We start from the raw sequence: 23,679 nt of genomic DNA, 5'->3' as shown, positions 1-23,679 counted from the left end.
AGGTGCTGTAAATTTTCCTTTCAAAATCTCCCTGAGATTGCTGTCCTGCTTCTGGGCCTGTACTAAATCCTCGATATTAGTCTGTGAGACCTGAACTGCAGTCACTGGTGCGCTTTCGGGGGGTGTCCAAAAATATCCGTGCCTGGAACCTGCTTTAGCCAGTGCGTCGGCTTTTACATTTCCACGGGGAGGAACGATGGTGACTTCGAACTTTAACTATTCTAAAAGTGCTGCCCTGGGCTTTTCCTAAAATGTGACAGAGCAATGGGGCTGAGGGGAGGGGTTTTCCGTCTGCGGAAACAAATCCTCTTGCTTTCCACAGGGGTAGGAACTCTGTAAGGCTGTTGCAGACATAGAGGCTGTCCGAGTATATGTCTGCTGGGCTGGGGAAGGAATCTGGGAATCACGGCTGCTAGTTCTGCCGCCTGCGTGCCTAAGTGTCCTGGAAATGTTATTGCTATTTCTTCTAGGGCGCGTCCTCAACATAAATGCCGCATCCTGTAATGCGCTTTCCTTCTAATATTGTGGAAGAACCATCCACATATATTCTTATGGGTTCGCACGTGACTGTGTGCTGGGGGCTCTGGGGTGAACTACCTATCTTTCTGGGGGGGGTGGTGTTTGCAAAAAAGGGGCCTCTGTTGTGGTGTGGTGAGATGATTTCACATTCATAGGGGGTGCCTGGGTACTGTAGGTTATCTGCTAAGAAAGTGTGGGTCTTGGTCCTTTTAACAGTGATGTCCCGTCCCTGCAAAAGAAGGGTCCATGTGGCTGCTCTTATTTGACTGACTGTACCGTCCTTAAGTCGTCCGTCAAGTAAAAGTTGGGTGGGGTGTGTTCCGTGAGGATTGTGATGGGGTTTAGTCCGGTTATGTAAGAAATATACTGTACTGCCCAAAAAACTGTGAGCAGGTGCCTTTCACAGGCTGAAAATCCCTGCTCCACAGCATCTAAGACTCTGGAGGCGTAAGCCACGGGCCTTAACTGTTCGTGCCGTTCCTGGAGGAGCATGGCCAAAAGGGTGATGTCTGTGCTTTCTACCTCTATAGCGTAAGGGGAAAACGGGTCTGGAACTTGTAGTGCGGGGGCTGCTATGAGTGCTCTTTTCAAAGAGTGCACAGCATCCGTACGCTGCGGAAGCCATTCCCAGGGGTCTCCTTTCTTTAGGAGTTCTGAGAGAGGTGCTGCCTTGCTGGCGAAACCGTCAATGTGGTTTCGGCAGTAGCCACCCAGTCCTAAAAACGACCGGAGGACTGAAACATTCTGGGGAAGGGGCAATTTGGCAATCGAGTCAATTCTTTTGTGCTCGATCTTGCGTTTGCCATGTGTGATAATTGTACCCAAATATATCACTTTGTTTCCCAAAATCTGGGCCTTTTTGGGGTTCACCTTACATCCAATTTGCTGTAGGAGTTCCAGGAATTCGGACAGAAGCTCGATGTGCTCTTCCTTGGTGTCTGTCTGCAGTAATAGGTCGTCCACATACTGGACCAGACATTCAGGGCGAGAAAGTTTTGACAAACCATTTGCCAGCTGTCGGTGGAAAATGGAGGGGGAGTTGTGGAATCCTTGTGGAAGGCATGTTCACGTGTACTGCTGATTTTTAAAAGTGAAGGCAAATTTGTATTGGCACGCTTTTGCCAGTGGAATGGACCAGAATCCATTACTGACGTCCAAAACCGTAAAGTATTGTGAGTTGAGTCCCTGTTTGAGCATGGTCTCGGGACTTGTGGCTACCGTGGGGGCTGCTGTGGGGGTGACTTTGTTGAGTTCCCGGTAATCGATGGTCAGTCGCCATGATCCATCGGGCTTTCTCACTGGCCAAATCGGGGCATTATTAGTGGAAGCTACTGATCTGAGTACGCCCTGCTCTAATAAGCTGTCGATAACTTTTGCGATTTCTCCCTCTGCCTCTTGGGGAAATCCGTATTGCTTTTGGGGTCCAGGATCAGGTCCTGTGATTTGAACGGAACCAGTCATCCGGCCACAGTCGTGTTTGTGGGTCGCGAATGCTGTCTTGTGCTTCTGCAGAACTGCCCTAACCTGCTTGTCTGTGCTAATCGTGGTCGGGTCAAACCAAAATTCGTCGACTGCGCTAATCTTGTTGGCATACTCTCCTATGGTGAGCGTTGCGGGAGCTCTTGCGGATTTTGCAATTCTCCAGACACATTGATTGACTGGATCGAAGGACAGATTGTGGGAATTCATAAAATCTATGTCTAAAATGTGTTCTGCTGTATGGGGTAGATCGACTAAAACTATGGGGTGCCTGGTGGTGGTGTTGCCGATTTGAATGGGTACAGGGGCTGTGATGTGTCCCTGCTGTGAGTGGCTTGTAAAGCCGCTGAGGGTGATGGTGGCTGTAGCGGGCCACTTGTCTTTCGGGAATATGGTGGAGGAATTGATTGTGGTGCGGGACCCTCCTGTGTCCCAGAGAAATTCGAGGGACTGTCCCCGTATCTTTGCTGCAATTACTGGTCGGCCGGACCTAGCCCAAAGGGTGTCGCAGACCCAACTGGGGGAGCCCGAACACTGTCAGTCCGTTCTGTGCAGGTCCGTCTGATCTGAACGGGTGCTCACACTATGTATGGGCTCTGTCCTCTTCTTATTCAGAGTGCCTGCCTGCTGGGCTCTCTGTAGCTTTCGTGGGGCATTGCATTCTCTTGCAAAGTGTCCTAACTGTCCACAGTTGTAACACTCCTGTGGCTTTTGTGGGGGGCTGTTCCTGCCTTCATTTACCCATGCGGAGTTCTGGTGTGCCTGAACTGTGTGTATGTCTGCTTCTGCCTGCTGTTCTTCGGGATTTTTGTTCGTGGGTTTGTTTTGAACAGATTGCTCCCAGGCGCGGGACAATCTTTTTACAACCCATTTCTCATTATGAGCTTCCTCTGAGGGGGTCATAATTCGTACAGGCTTTTTGTCCTGTTTCTGTGGCATGGGAGATAAGGGTGCGTCCATTTGGCCATGTTGTCTGGGGACAAAATGGGCGCCGTCTAAGTCTCCGAAAACTGCTGCGAAATGGATCCACAAGCGTCCAGCAAACGCTGTGGGGTGCTCGGTTTTCTTTTGTCTGCACTTATTGAGGCCATCTACGGGGTCACCCCTGTTATACCCGATCGCGTCCAGGATCGCGGTATGCATTTCTGCAAGGGTGCCTCCTCCTACATTCTGTGGGTCGGGAAGGGCTGCTACGACCGAAGGGTCTAAACTGAAAACTGTGAGCTTTACTTGCTCTCGCTCATCCAGGCCGTACATGGTAGCCTGCTGTTTTACTCTGGCAAAGAAGTGGTGGGGGTCTGAGGTGGGGAGAAACGGTTTGATTTTATCGCACGCGTTCCGTAATTGGGTCACTGTTAAGGGGTTGGTGTACAGAAATTCCATGTCGTCCGATGTGGCTGTGCGGTGGGTGGTGACTGGGTTCATTGGAGCCTGAACTATCTGCTCTGTGGGGGGTTGGGGTGCTTTTCTCTTCTGGGGCTTTCCCTGCACACATGTTCCCTGAACATATCTCTGCGCTGTCTCACTCAATTCTTCCCAATCAGGGCCGTCTTCCTCATCTAGCTGTGATCCAAAGGTTTCCTGGAATCCTTTTTGAACTGAAAGCAGAGATTGCAGTTCTGCAATCTGCTCCCAGCACTTTGTGTGATCTAGTGAGCTTTGTCTTTGCTCCGTGGTGGCAGCATGGAGTGCTCTTAACGCTGCCTTCAGGTCACTACACTGCCTTTGCAATGCCTCTACCTGCTTCTCTGTTTCCTCTCGTACCAGGACAGCACGTTGCGTGTCCTGATAGGCCTTTTCGTACTGGGATTGGAAGCTGCTTTGGTGCACCAGACAAGACTGGTGTGCCCACTTGGCATCATCCACCTCTCTGTCCTTTGCTGCTAACTTCCTTCTTAATTCTACGTTTTCTTTCTCTATCGCGCTCACATCGACCTTACTCATTCGATGTGCCTCCTCTATCTCTCTGCGGAGCGTCCGAACGACCTCCTGTGACTCGCAATTGTGCCAAACAGGACACGATTGCCATCGGCTTGCGAGCTTTTCCTAAGCTCTTGTGAATCTCGCTCAGGTTCTCCCACCAAGTATGTCCTATACTCCCGGGACCTGTTTCCTCATTGTCACAGAATTCGCTCCAAAGGGGCCATCCTTTCCCTTTGAGGTACTTTCTGATTTCCTCTTCCCAAACGGGACACTGTCCTACTCTATTGCTGGTCGCTGCGACCACAAATTCTTCGGGGTTCATGAGGCGTTGCATTGCCTGCATTGCCACCTTTCCTCTCTGAATGCTTCTCTTGAAATTTGGAACAAGGGGTATTAAGGTGGTGCTGTAATTATGGGTACGGCTTTCGCTATTTTCCGGAATACAGACTCCCGACAGTTTTGTTGCAACAAAAAATCTATCAGTATTACCTTATCGCCCTGTTAGTTACGCATGCATTAACACACTTCCGAATTATGAGGATTGATCAGAACTGCTTGAACACTTGTGATTTTTCTGTTCCCAATTGGATTTCTAATTCAAATTTTGGGTTCTCCCGGAGTGGTTCAGCCACTTCTAGATCGGGTCCAGTCAGGATGTCGCCAGTAATATGTTGCTAACTATTGGTTGGTTCAATTGGCTCTGTTTTATAACCTTTGCTCTAGAGTCGTCAGGTATCTATATGATACCGCCACGAAGTTCGAGTTCAAGTAATGATCAATAACTCAACACACCAATTAGTAAGATTCAAATCAATACACATTTATTATACACAGTAAATCACTACTCATGCATAAACTCGACTTTCTAGGCTATTTCTATAACAAACAGGCCTATACTTAGCTTCGGACTGGCCCACCAGGTCAGGGGAACAAATGGCCTTTCGTTCGGGTTCTGAGTCTGCGGGATTCAAAAGCTGGTATGGACTGGTAGCTAGGAGTGCCTATCTTGTAGCGATCGTTGACTTGAGACTTACTTGCTTGGAGGCCGCCGGACAGTTCACTCTCAGGGGTTGTTTCGCGTTGCTGAGTGACCCTGTCAAGAAGGACGATTTGAACTTGGGGGCTTTACTTTATAGTCCCCAGGGGCTTCCCGCCCTTCGGGGCGGACCCCGTACCTGGTTCCAAGTGATTGGACTTCGTTCCAATCGCTTGGTTCGATTTCGCCAATACTGGAGCTGTTCCCTGATCGTTGGGTGGTCTTTAAGTGTCCGTTAACCTCTTTTGTGTTGGCTCCTGCTGGCGCCAAGGAGTCTGGCTTGGCCTTGTTTACCTTAAAATGTTTTGATTGTTCCTGGGGATCGCTCATTACTATGTAGATGGCTGCTACATTACTGCTTGTATCGATGCTGTCTGGGTTTCTGCAGAGTTTAATACACAGTAAACTTGCACCTGCTAGTTTTTGCCTGTGTTGGCTGAATTTCCCTTCAGCCTTTGCGGTTCTCCATTTTAAGTCGGGAAGTGGCCAACTCAGGTGGCTACAGGGGCCAGGATCGAAACCGGCTCTTAAGCGCCATAGGCGGCAGTGCTAATCACTGCGCCACCATGCCACTCTTGTCCCATGTATAGTGATGGTGGAATTAACCGAATCAAATTCAACAGTTAGCTGAAGTAAATAATTGTTGTGTGTTCTCTGTGCATGTGCGGTGTGGTCTATGAATGAAAGGGGATACAGGGTTAAGAAACTAGCTGATCATAAATGTTGCAGCTACATTTAAACATTGCTGTTTCTGGAACATAGGAACATGAGGAAGACATTCAGCCCCTTGAGCTGAATTGTACTTCAACTCCATTTACCCATCTTTGCTCCATTTCCCTGATATCCTTACCCAACAAGAATCTATCAATCCCCATCTTTAAAATTACAACTGACCCAGAATCTACAGTCTTTTCGGGGAGCAAGTTCCATATTTTGACTATCATTTATCTTTTCATTTGTTATGTCTATGTAAACCAGCAGGTATAGAAGATCATCAAGGGGTAATGGGCAGAATTATATCCTTAAGCACAGCATGTTCTGCTCAAAGAAGTGCAATGGAGGAGGGGAGCAACTGTGGCTGAAATACCCAAATAGGTATAATTCATATATATTTCAGACCTTGGAATTGAGAAAATGGATAGAGGCTAATAGATAGCCATTTTTACCCAGAAGCTTTCATACACAGAATGGGCAGCACTAGCCTTAGAACTAGATGCTACTTCGAACCATCTACCGGTTATCACTGGACCTCATCCCTCTTTTGGAAAGAGGGAAATAAGCATAATTGCCTTCTTTACTAGCAAAGGAAATTTAGGGAAGATGGCACAGCTGGGAACCGTAGCCATTATCTATTCAGAAGACACCCTTAGAACTTAGTTCACTGAATCAGAATTGGACATGATCAGACAGCCCACTGCAAACATAAATATTATAGGAATGCAACTCTAAGCTGGAGAAAAAAGAAACTTTTTAAAAATCTCAATTTCTGTACTAGAAGTTTATACTTCATGAAAATATGGAAACATTGAAAATAATCTTGAATATTAGTGCATTTTATAAACACACATTGACTAGCTATCTTCTTAGTGATAATAACATTAAAAAGTCTTTAACAATTCAATAATAAGTGAATTGAAAGCCTACTTAAAAGGGGAGGAGTTGAATCAAAGAGACAGCACCCATAGTTGTCAAAGATTTTTTTTTTTAATTTAGAGTACCCAATTCTTTTTTCCAATTAAGGGGCAATTTAGCCTGGCCAATCCGCCAAGCCTGCACATCTTTGGGTTGTAGGGGCGAAACCCACACAGACACGGAGAGAATGTGCAAACTCCACACGGACAGTGACCTAGAGCCGGGATTGAACCTGGGACCTCGGTGCCATGAGGCAGCAATAAGACCATAAGACTATAAGACATAGGAGCGGAAGTAAGGCCATTCAGCCCATCGAGTCCACTCCACCATTCAATCATGGCTGATTTCAACTCCATTTACCCGCTCTCTCTCCATAGCCCTTAATTCCTCGAGAAATCAAGAAATTATCAACTTCTGTCTTAAAGACGCTCAACGTCCCGGCCTCCACCGCCCTCTGTGGCAATGAATTACACAGACCCACCACTCTCTGGCTGAAGAAATTTCTCCTCATCTCTGTTCTAAAGTGACTCCCTTTTATTCTAAGGCTGTGCCCCCGGGTCCTAGTCTCCCCTGCTAATGGAAACAACTTCCCTACGTCCACCCTATCTAAGCCATTCATTATCTTGTAAGTTTCTATTAGATCTCCCCTCAACCTCCTAAACTCCAATGAATATAATCCCAGGATCCTCAGATGTTCATCGTATGTTAGGCCTACCATTCCTGGGATCATCCGTGTGAATCTCCGCTGGACCCGCTCCAGTGCAAGTAAGTCCTTCCTGAGGTGTGGGGCCCAAAATTGCTCACAGTATTCTAAATGGGGCCTAACTAATGCTTTATAAAGCTTCAGAAGTACATCCCTGCTTTTATATTCCAAGCCTCTTGAGATAAATGACAACATTGCATTTGCTTTCTTAATTACGGACTCAACCTGTAAGTTTACCTTTAGAGGATCCTGGACTAGGACTCCCAAGTCCCTTTGCACTTCAGCATTATGAATTTTGGCACCGTTTAGAAAATAGTCCATGCCTCTATTCTTTTTTCCAAAGTGCAAGACCTCACACTTGCCCACGTTGAATTTCATCAGCCATTTCTTGGACCTCTCTCCTAAACTATCTAAATCTTTCTGCAGCCTCCCCACCTTCTCCATACTACCTGCCCCTCCACCTATCTTTGTATCATCGGCAAACTTAGCCAGAATGCCCCCAGTCCCGTCATCTAGATCGTTAATATATAAAGAGAACAGCTGTGGCCCCAACACTGAACCCTGCACCACTCGTCACCGGTTGCCATTCCGAAAAATAACCTTTTACCCCAACTCTCTGCCTTCTGCCTGACAGCCAATCGTCAATCCATGTTAGTACCTTGCCTCGAATACCATGGGCCCTTATTTTACTCAGCAGTCTCCCGTGAGGCACCTTATCAAAGGCCTTTTGGAAGTCAAGATAGATAACATCCATTGGCTCTCCTTGGTCTAACCTATTTGTTAACTCTTCAAATAACTCTAACAGGTTTGTCAGGCACGACCTCCCCTTACTAAATTCATGTTGACTTGTCCTAATCCGACCCTACACTTCCAAGAATTTAGAAATCTCATCCTTAACAATGGATTCTAGAATCTTGCCAACAACCGAGGTTAGGCTAATTGGCCTATAATTTTCCATCTTTTTCCTTGTTCCCTTCTTGAACAGGGGGGTTACAACAGCGATTTTCCAATTCTCTGGGACTTTCCCTGATTCCAGTGACTTTTGAAAGATCATAACTAACGCCTCCACTATTTCTTCAGCTATCTCCATTAGAACTCTAGGATGTAGCCCATCTGGGCCCGGAGATTTATCAATTTTTAGACCTGCGCCACCGTGCTGCCCTATAGTTGCCAAAGAAGATGTAATTTGGTTCAGAAGGGTATAAACGGAGGTATTGTAAAAGGGTTTCAAATGTATTTTGAACTCTCCAATATTTCTCCGGTTGTCAGGGGACAGAATGTCTTAAAGCAGGACGCTCTTTGTGCTCTGTTTCCCAAACAAATAAAACATTTGGGGATTTAAAATAAAACATTACTGTGAATATTTGATGGATATCCATAACTGATTATAGCTGTAGCTTTGCATTTTTAAAGACTTTTTCCACTGGATTCTCTAATGGAACTAAAACTTTGGGTGCGATCTACCTGCCACATCGTGGTCGGTAGGTGCAGGCTCAAGCCTCCCGCAGGCTCCCTTTCTCTACATCCTAGCTATGACTGTAACATTACATTCTGCAGTTTCTCCTTCCTTCCCTATGTATGGTATGCGTTGTCTGCATAGCATGCAAGAAACAATACTTTTCGCTGTATACTAATACATACAACAATAATAAATCAAATCAAACCTGTTTGATTACACTGAGGGAGAATTCAGAATGTCCAATTCACTGATCAAGCATGTCTTTCAGGACTTGTGGGTGGAAACCGGAGCACCCGGAGGAAACCCAAGCAGACACGGGGAGAACATGCAGAGTCCGCACAGACAATGACCCAAACCAGGAATCGAACCCGGCTCCCTGGCGCTGTGAAGCAACAGTGCTAACCACTGTGCTACCGTGGATTCCGTCTCAGTTTGTATGTTTCTCAATTACATCATCACCCAAGACCCATGGGTTAGCTTAGCTCCGCTAGCAGGCATGATTTTAGTTTGTTCGCTCCTTCAAATTGTAGTGACACAACAGATTGCAATGAAATGGTAACATTGTGGCTGGTACTAGCGTATTGTGCATTAACATGAGTTGTTCTGTTTCAGTAGTCCAACCTCTGCTGTACATTGATCAAATAAAAGTTTTTTCTATTCATATAAGGCATGAATTTGCTGTAAGAGGAGATTATTTCTGAGTGTGCCATCAATCAGACTCTGCACTTCTAGAAGTTCAACACATGATACACAAAAAATAGGAACATGTAGGACCATACAGCTCTCAAGCCTGCTTTGCCATTCAAAACAGCATGGCTGATATTCTACCTCAATTCCCAATATCTCTTTATTCCCGAAGTCTCCAAAAATCTAACAATCTTGGTCTTCAACGTATTCAATGATGCAATATCCATAGTCCTCTTCTGGATAAAGGATTCCAAAATTCTCAACCATTTGAACGAAGAAATTTTTAATCATCTCAGTTTTAAATGGCTGACCTTGTAACCCGAGACTACCGGCCTCATCGTGCCCGGCCTGGTGATGCGACAAGGCCACTGAATCTCGCGAGATTCGCAGCGCTTTGAGACGTCAAACGAGCATAACAATGTACAGTATAGCAATTTAATTTAAATTATGTTAACACTGCTCCACGTTAAATATACATTGAATTTAAACCAATATTGTTAATTTCCTTTCATTTGCTAATTTAACTTTCACATACCTGACAAACATCACCACTACCTATTGTGAAGCTAAGATATTTAGGGGGTTCAACGTTTTTCCTATTTTCAAGCAATATCCTTGTCCAGATTTTAACATTTTGGCCATTTTGTGGGTTGACAGGTTGGTTGTCACTGGATTTGAGAGTTGTTTTCTTCAGTAGGCCGTTCCCTAAAGAAACAAGTTTCCTGTCATACTTTGATATATTTAACTCCATTGTCTTGACAATATTGCTTGTTGTACATACCTAGCACATCAATCCAGCCTTCAAGGTATTGCACTGAATCGCAGGCGAGAAGTTCATGCTCCATGCCACAGAATGTTCTAACTGTCACAGCTCTGTCGGGCCCACATAGAGACTTATGTTAAAAATTAGGTTTTTAAAATCTCACATGCTGCAAATGGGTGTTCACAAAAAGAGCAGTGCTACCTTGGATCTGTGCAGTACATACTACAACAGCCTCAACACATACTTCACTAGTCACTTTGGCCTGTTGCACACTGGAAATTCAACATCGTGATTTAAGAGTCACCTTAATTCTTGTTTTCATGAGAAGAGTTTGTGAATTCTGGGTTACTTTGAAATGTTGTAACAGTGACAAGGAGAGATGCCATATTTTACCAGTATCTACATGGGATGGGATGCAGAATAGGGATTGAACCACCTCCTGAATTTTGGTATTTGCTTTTCCAGTGATGAAAAATCATTGAAAGTCTTAATAACTAACATCTTCACATTGTATGACACAAATATGGTAACACTGATTCTTTGGAGTCTGGTTAACATATATTCCTCACTCAAAAACTCAATAGACTTCATCCCAATTTGGACAACTGAAAGGGGGAAAAAATGATAATTCTGATCAATGAGAGCACTTTGTTAATGTTGCATAAGTCATTGTCAAAGTCAAGCAGGTGTTGTCAATGAATGAAAGCAAATTGGAAAACTCAAGCAGATTAGAAATAGTGTTGGTAAATATAAAGCATGATTGTTTTATGCAACCAGGGAGACAGTAAAGCGATGAAAGCAGTGCTCAGCTGAGCTTGGATTCGTCCGTGTAGGCGGCACAGTGGTTAGCACTATTGCCTCACGGCGTTAAAGACCCGGGTTTGATCCCGGCCCCGGGACACTGTCCGTGTGGAGTTTGCACATTCTCCCCATGTCTAAATTGATTTGTACGTAACCCAGCCAATGTATAAAGAATGGAATCCATGCATGGCATTCTTTGGGAATAGTGGCCGTGGAATCACCAAAGGTCACCATGATTTGAATTCAGAGATATCAAAGACTAGGATCCAAATATACAATTTTAAAAGGGTCAATTTTTAGGAAATGAGGGGACAATATATTGAAAGCATCAGAACTTTGAGAAGACACTTGACAAAACTTCATGTGAAAGTGCATAAATTAAGCTGAAGGTTGTAGGAATTTAGAGTAAATTGTAGAACAGATTAGAAATTGGTAGAAAGCCAGAAAATAATATATAATAATAATCTTTAATGTCACAAGTAGGCTTACATTAACATTGCAATGAAGTCACTGTGAAAAGCCCCTAGTCGCCACATTCCAGCGCCTGTTCGGGTACACGGAGGGAGAATTCAGAATGTCCAAACTACCTAACAACACGTCTTTCGGGACTTGTGGGAGGAAACCGGAGCACCCAGAGGAAACCCATGCAGACACGGGGAGAACGTGCAGACTCCGCACAGTCAGTGACCCAAGCCGGGAATCGAACCTGGAACGCTGGTGCTGTGAAGCAACAGTGCTAACCACTGTGCTACCGTGCTGCCCTACAATGTGCACATCAGTTGGGGAAGTAAGCGTAGCGTTCCAGGAATTGGTGTTGGAACCACTGCTGCTTCTAATTTGCAACAATGGCTTGAATTCTGAAACTCATTGTAAATTCAGCAAATTTGCAGACAATAAACTAAGACAGACAGTGGAGTCAGTGATGTACCTCATAATTGACAAAATAAGTTGGACAAAATATATTGAAGACTAAATTTAATGCAGTTACAAGAAGGACGTAATCCACATTACAGGAAGGACGTAATTGCTCTGGAGAGAGTGCAGAGGAGGTTTACAAGAATGTTGCCAGGGCTAGAAAAGTGCAGCTATGAGGAGAGATTGGATAGGTTGGGGTATTTTCCTTGGAACAAAGAAGCCTGAGGGGTGACTTGATCGAGGTGTACAAAATTATGAGGGGAAGAGATAGGTTGGACATGATAAAATTGTTTCCCGGGTCACTGTCCAAATGGAGTTTGCACATTCTCCCCATGTCGGCATGGGTCTCATCCCAACAACCCAAAGATAGGTGGATTGGCTATGCTAAATTGACCCTGAATTGGAAAAAAATAATTGTTACTCTAAATTTATTTTTAAAATGGTTAAAATGATTTACCTTTGAGGAGAATTCCAGAAACAGGGGACATAGATTCAAGATAAGTGGCAGACGATGTAGAGGGGACATAAGGAAGAACTTTTTTATGTAGAAGGTAGTGGGTGTCCAGAATTCGCTGCCGAGTTGGTGGTGGAGGCAGAGACCCTAAACTCTTTAATGAAGAACCTGGATATGCAACTTAAGTGCTGTAAACTAGAGGGCTATGGACCGGATGCAGGAAGGTGGGATTAGAAAGTGCACCTGGGTGTCCTAAGGCAGGCAATAACAAGATGGGCCTCCTTCTGTGCAGTAACCTTTCTATGGTTCTAAGTTTATGAAATACTGTACAGAGGAATGATAAATGGATGAAGTTTGAATGGTGTTAAAATAGTCAAGGATGAATTTGAAAGAGAAGTCGGAGTCTTAATATACTTGACACTCAGTGTCTAACCCAGGGTAATATGTTATCTATCAACAAAATAATAGAATAAAAGCCAAGAAATTCATGAGCAATCTATAAACTGCATTGGTCAGACCACTGCCTGACTACTACGTATGATGCTATTCAGTGAGACAAAAATAAGTTTTTAAAACATCATAGGCAATGCAGAGAGGAAACATATGGATAATCAGCACCGAAATAACAGCCGTGATTGTCTTATGTGTGTTTCATCAGTGACTATCATTTCAACACTGTATGCACATACAGATCATTCACATCATCGGCCGAGTTTCTTTCTCCATGTTAGGCATAGACAACTTAAAGCACCTTGAAAAAGAAGAGGATCAGGATTTCACTAACCCTACACACTGAGGAATTCTTCACCTCCAACAGCTTCAGAAAAGTCTCCAAACCACTTCATCCTATGATTTCACCAGCATGCACCATCAAACAAATTATTTGATCATCACAAAGGATATTAAACTAAAAAGAAAAGACTAGATATTATTTCAACAGTTTTGAGTATAACAGCACATCAGCAGAGAAATTCCCTCTAAACCACACAAATTTCAAAGATCATACAACCTTTTTTGTGCTAGCCCCCAAAAATTAGTATGTTATTTTTTTTTCTGTCAGAGAAAAACGCATAAATTGGATACATTACATCAGTAGTAATGGAATCATGCTCTGAAAAGCGAGGACTCATTGACAGATCATAGCATTGGTGGTTACGAGCTTCCAGTTGAGTATGGCTTCCTAGAGGAATTCAGATCGAGAGGAACACTAACGGCAGTCACCTGAGGTGGGTCAGGTATCGACAACTATCACTTTCCTTCCTGGGCACAATATCATGAGGTTTTCGTAAGTTCACCCTTACTTTATACTTCAAAGCCTGAGGAAGATTGAAAAAACCTAGTTAAGTAATTCACTTTAAAATTTGCAATAGTCTTGCATTAAATGGAAATTTGTGAAATTTATTTCTGAGCATTACATCAGAATTCATAATTGCCACTTGAGAGCACAATGATTTTACTTAGCAAGAATGTAGCAAGTTTGAAGGAGGTCTTTCAGACCATGTCGCTTGAACTTCAAATACAAAAACAATCCGCCGGCCTCTCGTCATATTATCCAAATACAACTTCAAGAAATTTTGCCTCCCAGATGATTTGCTCCAATGGTTTACTGAGAAGATTTCCCAGGTGGAATGATTTAGAGAGAATTTCCAAATCATGATGTGGATATAGTTGATGAAGAAAGAGTGAATTCAAAAGCCAGAGTTGAAAGTTTCAATGACACTTGAAAGAGGATCCAGAGGCAGGGAGAGATGAGGCCAAGAAACTCTCATTGACAAGGGGCATAATTTGGAATTATTGTGATAGCGGTTAATGAGGCAGTGAAGGCTATTCGATCCGGGTATTTAGGGAAGGCAGACATAGAGATGGGTAAAATATGAGAATTTTGGCCAAGTTTCAAACTCTGAATTATAGAACTTGGAAAGCATTGGACTAATCAAACCTAGACATGATAAAATTTCTGGTGTGCCGAAGATAAGGTACAAGCAACAGTGTGGAGGTGAAAATGGGTAGTCCGAGTGTGTGGTAGTCACCACTGATGTATATATTAGGTGATTTGTGGTAAGGCCCTGTACTACAGGTACGGAGGTGGTTCCCTGCCTGCTGGCTCCGCCCAGTAGGCGGAGTATAAATATGTGTGCTCCCCACTTCGCCAGCTGCTGTAGGAGGCCACACATCTTCGTATAATAAAGCCTCAGTTGCATTCAACTCTTGTCTTTGTGTAATTGATCGCGCATCAATTTATTACACTAAAGTTTTCAGAAGATGGACCTCCGCATCAAGCCGGATCGCCTGAAGCTGGATCCGCAATCAGGCAACGCTAAGAAGGACTTTGAACATTGGTTAGCCTGTTTCGAAGCTCACATCAGGTCTGCACCAAACCCAATTCCGGATATGGTCAATCAGATTGCACAGTACCGGATCTTCTCAACTGTGGACCTTAAATCTGCCTATCACCAGCTTCCCATCCGTAAGGCGGACCGCCCATACACTGCCTTCGAGGTAGATGGGCGCCTTTACCACTTTCTCAGGGTTCCTTTCGGCGTCACCAACGGGGTCTCGGTTTTCCAACGGGAAATGGACCGAATGGTCGACCAGTACGGGCTGTGGGCCACTTTCCCGTACCTTGACAATGTCACCATCTGCGGCCACGATCAGCAGGACCATGACGCCAACCTTGCCAAATTCCTCCGCACTGCCATTCTCCTCAACCTCACTTATAACAAGGAGAAGTGCGTGTTCAGTACGAACCGCTTAGCCATCCGCGGCTATGTGGTCCAGAACTGAGTTCTGGGGCCCGATCCCGACCGCATGCGCCCCCTAATGGAACTCCCCCTCCCCCATTGCCCCAAGGCCCTCAAACGTTGCCTGGGGTTCTTTTCTTACTGTGCCGTGGGTCCCAAATTATGCGGACAAGGCCCGCCCACTCATCCAATCCACTCTTTCTCCCCCTAACGGCCGAGGCTCACCAGGCCTTCAACTGTATTAAGGCCGACATCGCCAAGGCCGCGAAGCATGCAGTGGACGGGACGCTCCCCTTCCAAGTCGAGAGTGATGCATCAGACGTCGCTCTGGCCGCCACCCTCAACCAGGCAGGCAGGCCCGTGGCATTCTTTTCATGAACCCACCGTGCCTCCGAAATGCGGCACTCCTCGTCGAGAAAGAGGCCCAAGCCATCGTTGAAGCTGTGCGGCATTGGAGCCATTAGCTGGCCGGCAAGAGATTCACTCTCCTCACTGACAAACGGTCGGTAGCTTTCATGTTTAACACACAGCGGGGCAAGATCAAAAACGATAAAATCTTGAGGTGGCGGATCGAGCTCTCCACCTACAACTACGAGATTTTGTATCGCCCCAGCAAGCTCAACGAGCCCCCCGATGCTCTATCCCGAGGTACATGTGCATGCGCACAGGTGGACCGACTCCGGACTCTGCACGACAACCTTTGTCACCCGGGAGTCACACGTTTGTACCACTTCATCAAGGCCCGCAATCTGCCCTACTCCGTCGAGGAGGTCAGGGCAATCACCAGAGACTGCCAGGTCTGTGCGGAGTGCAAACCGCATTTCTACCAGCCAGACTGTGCGCGCCTGATGAAGGCCTCCCGCCCCTTTGAACTTCAAAGGGCCCCTCCCCTCCACCGATCGTAACACATACTTCCTCAGTGTGGTCGATGAGTACTCCAGATTCCCCTTCGCCATCCCATGCCCTGATATGAAGTCTGCCACCGTCATCAAATTCCTCAACACCATCTTCGCACTGTTTGGCTTCCCCGCCTATATCCACAGCAACAGGGGATCCTCATTCATGAGCGATGAGCTGCGTCAGTTCCTGCTCAACAAGGGTATCGCCTCGAGCAGGATGACCAGCTATAACCCCCGGGGAAACGGGCAGGTGGAGAGGGAGAATGGGACGGTCTGGAGGGCCGTCCAGCTGGCCCTACGGTCCAGAAATCTCCCGGCCGCCTGCTGGCAGGAGGTCCTCCCCGACGCACTGCACTCCATTCGGTCGCTCCTATGCACTGCGACTAATGACAGACCCCATGAACGTCTCTTTGCCTTCCCCAGGAAGTCCACCTCCGGGGTGTCGCTCCCTACTTGGCTTGCAGCTCCAGGACCCGTACTCCTCCATAAGCACGTACGACTCCACAAGGCGGACCCGTTGGTTGAAAGGGTACAGCTACTCCATGCCAACCCGCAGTACGCCTACGTAGCGGACCCCGACGGCCGCCAAGATACTGTCTCCCTCAGGGACCTGGCACCAGCTGGTTCCACACATACACACACCCCTCCGACCCAGCGCCACCCTCCCCTTCCCCGGCGCACTCCACTGCAGCCCCCGCCCCAGGACAACCCGTCCTCCTCCTGCCCACGCCCGCGGATGACGAGGATTTTGGCACGCTCCCAGAGTCACCGAGGACCAGACCGACACCGGAATCGCCGCCACCACTGCGGCGCTCCCAACGGCAGATCTAGGCTCCGGACCGACTGAACTTGTAACTTGATCGGGACTCCATTTTTTCTCTGTAATTAAATCATGTACTTGTATATCGTTCTCCACCACCCCCGCTGGACTCAATTTTACCAGGGGGTGAATGGGGTAATCACCACATGTATATCTTCGGTGATTTGTGGTAAGGCTCTGTACCACAGGTATGGGGGTAGTTCCCTGCCTGCTGGCTCCACCCAGTAGGCGGAGTATAAATATGTGTGCTCCCCATACAGCATCCATTCTGCCAGCTGCTGTAGGAGGCCACACATCTTAGTATAATAAAGCCTCAGTTGCATTCAACTCTCGTCTTTGTGTAATTGATCGTGCATCAGAGTGCTGGCTAGAAAGTGGTGTTTGAAGCTCAACTCAGGATCAATGCACAAGGAGCTTGACATTTTCCAGGATAAAGAAACCTGCTTGATTGGCATCCCTTACATCATCTTAAACATTCATTTCCTCTGCCACAAGCGCACCTTGTTTGTTATGTGTACTATCTACAGGGTGCACTGCAGCAACTCGCTGAGGCTTCTTCAACACAACAGAAACATAGAAAATAGGAACAGGAGTAGGCCATTCAGCCCTTTGAGCCGGAACTGCCATTCAATATGATCATAACTGATTCTCTGGGTGCAATTTAATGGCTGCGTGGCACTTAAGCAAGAGCGTGATGATGCCGTTAAATCGCAGGAGGCGAAAATCGAGAACCGCGGCGGGCGCCAAACTGTTTGCGATCCAACTGGCCAGCCCCCATTGGCGAAATCAGGATCACGCAGTAGCGCAGTGAGAAACCAATGAGAGCCACTTAAGCACAATCTTCCTATAATCAACGAGAGTGACCCCCTGTCTAATGGCCTCCAGTGATTGAACGGTCCCATTTTGGGGGGGGGGGGGGGGGGGTGGCAGCTGCCCATAGCCTCGGCTGGGGGGAAATGGGCATCTCAGCGGCAACACCTGGACCATGTGTTCCTGTTCTGGGGCAACCCAATTCCGCCTGCCCCACCGACCACCCACAATTCCCACTGACCACAGAGGACACTGGCCACACAGCTGAAGGCTACTGCTAATTGGGAATTAGCAATCATAGTTAAGTGAGCACTTCACAGCTCCCAAGTGGATCCTCGTGGGTAGACGTGCCATGTATCATGTGGGAGTTACTGCCGTGTATCACAATCAGACCGTGATGCTTGGTCACTGCGCCTGAACACTGAGGGAGGAAAGACCACGGACACAGCGGCCGAAATTCGAGCACCCAAGGGTGGGCACCAAGCACTGGAGCCATATCGGCAACCAGAGGGTGGGCATGTGCACCGGGGAGGGAACTAGTGCCCGGTCCAGATAACTTTAAGGCGGCTGTCTGTGGTACGGAGTGTGGGGTCCGGTGAGCAGGACTACGTCCAGAAGTGCGTGGGCAGGGCATGTCGGATGGCGGGGAATGTGGGGTAGGGGGTGGCGGAGCGGAGGAAGGGGCAATGTGAGAATTGGGGTATAAGGGGAAGCAATGAGGGAATGGAAGGTCCTGGGCTGGAAGACACCGCTGGTTAACAGTCTCACACCTTCTCCCAATTCCTTACAGATGTCACATGCAATGGACGATATCTTGGACCCTGCAGAAGCTGCCCCCATGGTGCTACTGGCAGGTCAGGCGGCCAGATGCTGAAGAAGGCAGCGGCAGCAGCGTCGACAGAGACTCAAGGCGGCAGTTCATGTTCAGGGCCCCTCCCCACACCCCGAGACCCAGCCGCCTATCAGTCGAATGAGGGACCAAGAGGGGGCAGCCAGCGACGTGTCCCCAGGATGCACATCAGAAGTGGAGGCAGCCAGATGCCTACCACGTACCGTGGCCTTTGATGCCCCAGGCGGGCATCCTCTGGGGACCCTGGGGCCAGAGGGCCCCATTCACACTTGACTGGGAAGAACAAGCCTCACCCTGACACCCTGTTCACGGTGCTGACTTCGAGGTGCGCAGTTGTCAGCGGGGTGAATCTCGGGGGAGCTGGTGGGCGCCGTTGTCACCTCATAGGGTGGCTCTGGGTTGGCACCCAGTGCCGCTTCTTCCTAGTCAGTGCCCACAGGGTCCTGGGGTTCAGCTCGGGGCAAGGTGGAGCTGGATCGAGCTCCGGTTGCTCCACATCATCTGACTCTGCCAACCCTGGGGATCCCCAATGTCTGCAGCACAGTGTCGGCCCCCTCAGTGATGCTCCTCAGTGACTGGGACATGCTACGCAGTGCCCAGCAATGCCCACCTGAGAGTGGGACATGTCTCACAGGGCCTCGGCTACGCCCACATGAGACTGGGAGACCTCCCCCAACGACCGGGACATGCTCTTGTGGGCCTCGGAAATGCCTACCTGAGACTGGAACTTCCCGCAGAGCTCCCCATCAACGTGCACCAGCAACTGGGACATGCTGTCGAGGCCTTCAGCCAGGGATATCTCCCGACTGAGTTAGGCCTTGGACAGCCTCGATGTCGTGACCCAGGTTCTCCACTCTGGTTGCCACCCTTGCAGTATTGGCCTCGGGGACTCCTCCAATCGTTTATGGGCCTGCTGGAATGTCACTGACATCCCCCTCTGAATCTCTCGGCCACTTTCCCCGCCCACACAAACCCCTTAATCAATGCATTAATCTTAATAAAAAGAGCCATTGGAATAAAAATCGGAAGGTTCTGGAACACGAATAAAACCATCAGCAGAACCGTGATCTTCACAGATGGCACCCGCCCCGCCAATGACAGAGGGAGCACATCCCACCTCTTAAAATCACCCTTCATGTGCTCCACCAGCCATGCCAAATTCAATTTATGTAACTGCTCCCATCCCCGTGCCACCTGAATGCCCAGAACCTGAAACTCGCCCACACTACCTTAAATGGCACATATAGCGAGACCCTGTGCTCCGCCCTCCCTCTTCACTATATCCTGCCAACCCCTTGACGCTCTTAAGCGCCATTGCCAATGCCTCTATCGCCAAGGCAAAAGCAACGGGGAGAGTGGGCATCCCTGCCTTGTCCCATGATGCAACCTGATATACCCCAAACTCACCCCATTCATCCTTATACTCACTGCCAGCACCCGATACAACAACAAGACCATATCCACAAACCCCTGCCAGAACAGCCCCAGTACCTCCGACAATTATTCGCCTTCTACCCGATCAAAGACCTTCTCCGCGTCCATAGCGACCGCCACCTCCACATTCTGTCCCTCTAAGGGCATCATTATAACGTTCAACAAATGCCTAACGTTAGCCGACAGATGCCTCCCCTTTACAAACACTCCCCCTATCACCCCTGCCACACAGGCCTCTGTTATGATATTCAAAAACACATCACAACACACACATCATGATAGACAGACCAACAGACCAATTAGCACACATAACACGACAGCCAATCACAGACAAGAGCAGACACAGTATAAGACAAGAAACACGACACCTGCTGGCCAGTCGACCTGGAGACAGGACAAAAGCAGGACCTCATTAACAAGACACTCATACTGTCACCACGTGCTGAGTACCAAGTCAGATGTGTAAATAACTAGTTGGAATAAAACTGCGTTGTACCAATCGCAACCGTGTTGGTTCGTCTGTACCTCAGAGCACCCAACACCACATGGTACCAGTGAGTGAATCGATACTTACCGGCAAATCTGCCATCCTGAGCCATGGACACCCACAACAAAGCACAGACGTTGCAAGTCGCTGGGAACCTGGGCACCAATTGGAAGCTCTTCAAGCAGCGATTCGAACTGTTCATGCGAGCCAACGAAAAACAGGACGCCTCGGACGAAACAAAGATTGCCATGCTCCTCACTACCGCAGGTCAGCACGCCATCGATGTATACAACTCCTTGGTGTTCGCGGAAGGCGAGAACAAATCTAAATATAACACGGTCCTCCTCAAGCTCAACCAGCCCTTCAACGTTGAGGTCAATGAAAGCTTTGAGAGGTATATCTTTCAGCAGCGCCTACAAGGTAAGGATGAGCTCTTTCAGCCCTTCCTGACGCACCTCCGCATACTCGCGCAGTCCTGCGGTTACGGCACCACCTCAGAGTCCATGATCCGGGACCAGATCGTTTTTGGCGTTGCCTCCAGTGGCCTACGCCAGCAGCTTCTAAAAATTAAAGGCCTGACCTTAGCATCTGCAGTTGAAGCCTGTGTCCTGCATGAAAATGCGACCAGCCGCTATGCCCAATTTCAGGCGACCGAATCGGCAAGCCAGGCCGCCCACGAGGCCGAACACATCCAGGCAATCGAGTTTCTCCCGGCCCGCGGCCCGGACGAGGGCAGCCGTGTCGCGCGCTTTTTGAGGCCTCCCGCGTTTGTGCGCGCCAAAACCTACGCCAACACTGAGGGACCTGCTGCGCAGGCACGCCCGACGCAAGGCCGAACTGCGCATGCGCAGTGGCATAACGAACGCCATGACGTGCGGCAACTGTGGAGCTGCACATTTAAAAGGGCAATGTCCTGCAAAAACCCGACAATGCCTTCACTGTGGCAAGATGGGCCACTACGCTGCCTACTGTCGAGCGGCTCAACCTGTGGATCTTCCACATCTCCGACAACCTCGCAGACACGTGCGGACCATCCAGCCTCCACATCACGACATCCAAACCGACGACACAGATGACCAAGACGCCTTCCGGGTTGCGGTCATTGATGTGAACCGGGTCAACACCATCAATCCGGCCGATGAATGGAGTGCCACCCTGACGGTCAACCGATCGCCGATCACTTTCCGCCTGGACACTGGCGCCTCCGCCAACCTCATAGCATGGTCAGCATTCTATGCCATGAAGGTCAGACCACCAATCCAGCCATCCCGGTGCAAGATGGTCGACTACAACGGGAACGTTATCCCAGCCATGGGATCCTGCCAGCTCCAGGTGACACACAAAACACACACGGCCACACTCTCGTTCGAGATAGTTGGCTCATTGAAGGACTCCCTGCTAGGCGCACAGGCATGTAAGGCTCTGCACCTTGTGCAACGAATTCTCTCTCTCTCTCCAGACGGCACGTCTGACTTCCCGGATGCAGAGTTCAACGCACAGCTCCAATCGCTCCTCGCCCACAACCAGGAGGCATTCGAAGGCATGGGAACACTGCCATACACCGACCGAATTTGCCTCAAACCGGACGCCATCCTGGTCGTTCACGCACCTCGCAGGGTTCCTGCGCCACTTAAAGACCGCCTCAAGCTGCAGCTGCAGGATCTCCAGGACCAAGGGGTCCTATCCAGGGTCACGGAGCCCACGCCATGGGTCAGCTCCATGGTGTGTGTCAAGAAGCCCTCTGGCGAGCTCCGCATCTGTATAGACCCCAAAGACCTCAATAATAACATTATGCGGGAACATTATCCCATACCCAAACGGGAGGAGATCACCAGTGAAATGGCCCATGCGAAGATATTCACGAAACTGGATGCTTCTAAAGGATTTTGGCAGATCCAACTGGACCCGTCCAGCCGAAAGCTATGTACCTTCAACACCCCTTTCGGCAGATTCTGCTACAACCGGATGCCATTTGGCATCATCTCGGCATCCGAGGTCTTCCACAGAATCATGGAGCAGATGATGGAAGGCATCGAAGGGGTGCGCGTATATGTGGACGATGTCATCATCTGGTCCACCACACCGCAGGAGCACATACATCGTCTCCAACGCGTTTTTGCCCGCATACGGGAAAACGGCCTGCGCCTCAACCGAGCCAAGTGCGCCTTTGGCCAGACCGAATTGAAGTTCCTGGGGGACCATATCTCCCGGTCAGGGGTCCGTCCGGATGCAGACAAGGCTGCGCCATCACAGCCATGCCGCAGCCGGCCGACAAGAAGGCTGTCCTACGCTTCCTTGGTATGGTCAGCTTCCTAGGGAAATTCATTCCCAACCTTGCCTCCCACACAACGACTCTGCGCCACCTCGTCAAAAAATCTACAGAGTTCCAGTGGCAACACACACACCAGCTGGAATGGGAGGAGCTCAAACGCAAACTCACCACGGCACCAGTGTTGGCGTTCTTCGACACGTCTCGTCCCACCAAAATCTCAACTGATGCCAGCCAATCCGGCATTGGAGCAGTGCTCCTGCAGAGGGATGACACGTCGTCATGGGCCCCGGTTGCCTATGCGTCGCGGGCCATGACCCCCACAGAGCAGCGCTACGCGCAAATCTAAAAAAGAATGCCTGGGCTTGCTAACCGGTTTAGACAAGTTCCACGATTACGTCTATGGTCTTCCACGGTTCACGGTCGAAACTGACCACCGCCCCCTGGTCAGCATAATAAACAAGGACCTGAACGAGATGACCCCTCGCCTCCAGCGCATCCTACTTAAACTCAGGAGGTAGGACTTCCAACTGGTCTACACTCCAGGGAAGGACCTCATCGTGGTGGTTGCCCTATCCAGAGCAGTGAGCACGCCGCCAGATGCGGAGGGGTTCGTATGTCAGGTCGAGGCACAGGTGGCCTTGACAGCGGCAAATCTGCCGGCTGACGACTCCAGTCTGGCCCGCATCCGCCGAGAGACAGCGGCCGACCCCCTTTTACAGCGAGTGATGCGCCACATGACGGGAGGATGGTTCAAAGGGCAGTGCCCGCAGTTCTATAATGTACGAGACGACCTAGCCATCATTGATGGGATACTTCTGAAGCTGGACCGGATTGTGATTCCGCACAGTATGCGCCAGCTGGTTCTTGATCAAATAAACGAAGGCCACTTGGGGGTCGAGAAGTGCAGACGGAGGGCCCGAGAGGTGGTATACTGGCCGGGCATCAGTGACGATATTGCCAACATGGTGATCAACTGTACAACCTGCCAAAGGTTT

General features: G+C 48.6%; 1 protein-coding gene across 4 annotated transcripts in view; it reads right to left on the bottom strand.

The window, feature by feature from the left end:
* LOC140429571 (peptidyl-prolyl cis-trans isomerase FKBP8-like) overlaps positions 1-23,679 on the bottom strand; it is an 85,613-nt gene that overhangs the window by 37,718 nt on the left and 24,216 nt on the right. Inside the window, exons 2-5 of one of the 4 annotated variants that reach the window (XM_072516762.1) lie at positions 13,460-13,687; positions 13,156-13,278; positions 10,220-10,311; positions 9,974-10,143 (exon numbers count right to left, since the gene is read on the bottom strand). In XM_072516762.1, coding sequence (XP_072372863.1) covers positions 9,974-10,143; positions 10,220-10,283 — 234 coding nt within the window. In that variant the 5' untranslated portion in view covers positions 10,284-10,311; positions 13,156-13,278; positions 13,460-13,687. The remainder of the gene's footprint in view (positions 1-9,973; positions 10,144-10,219; positions 10,312-13,155; positions 13,279-13,459; positions 13,688-23,679) is intronic. The other 3 variants (XM_072516773.1, XM_072516781.1, XM_072516753.1) reach the window with 3 other exon arrangements.

The sequence above is a fragment of the Scyliorhinus torazame genome, chromosome 1 (assembly GCF_047496885.1).
Source record: "Scyliorhinus torazame isolate Kashiwa2021f chromosome 1, sScyTor2.1, whole genome shotgun sequence".
NCBI classification, from domain to species: domain Eukaryota; kingdom Metazoa; phylum Chordata; class Chondrichthyes; order Carcharhiniformes; family Scyliorhinidae; genus Scyliorhinus; species Scyliorhinus torazame.
Note: the sequence above shows the minus strand (reverse complement) of the source record. Positions and strands in the feature narration are given on the sequence as shown.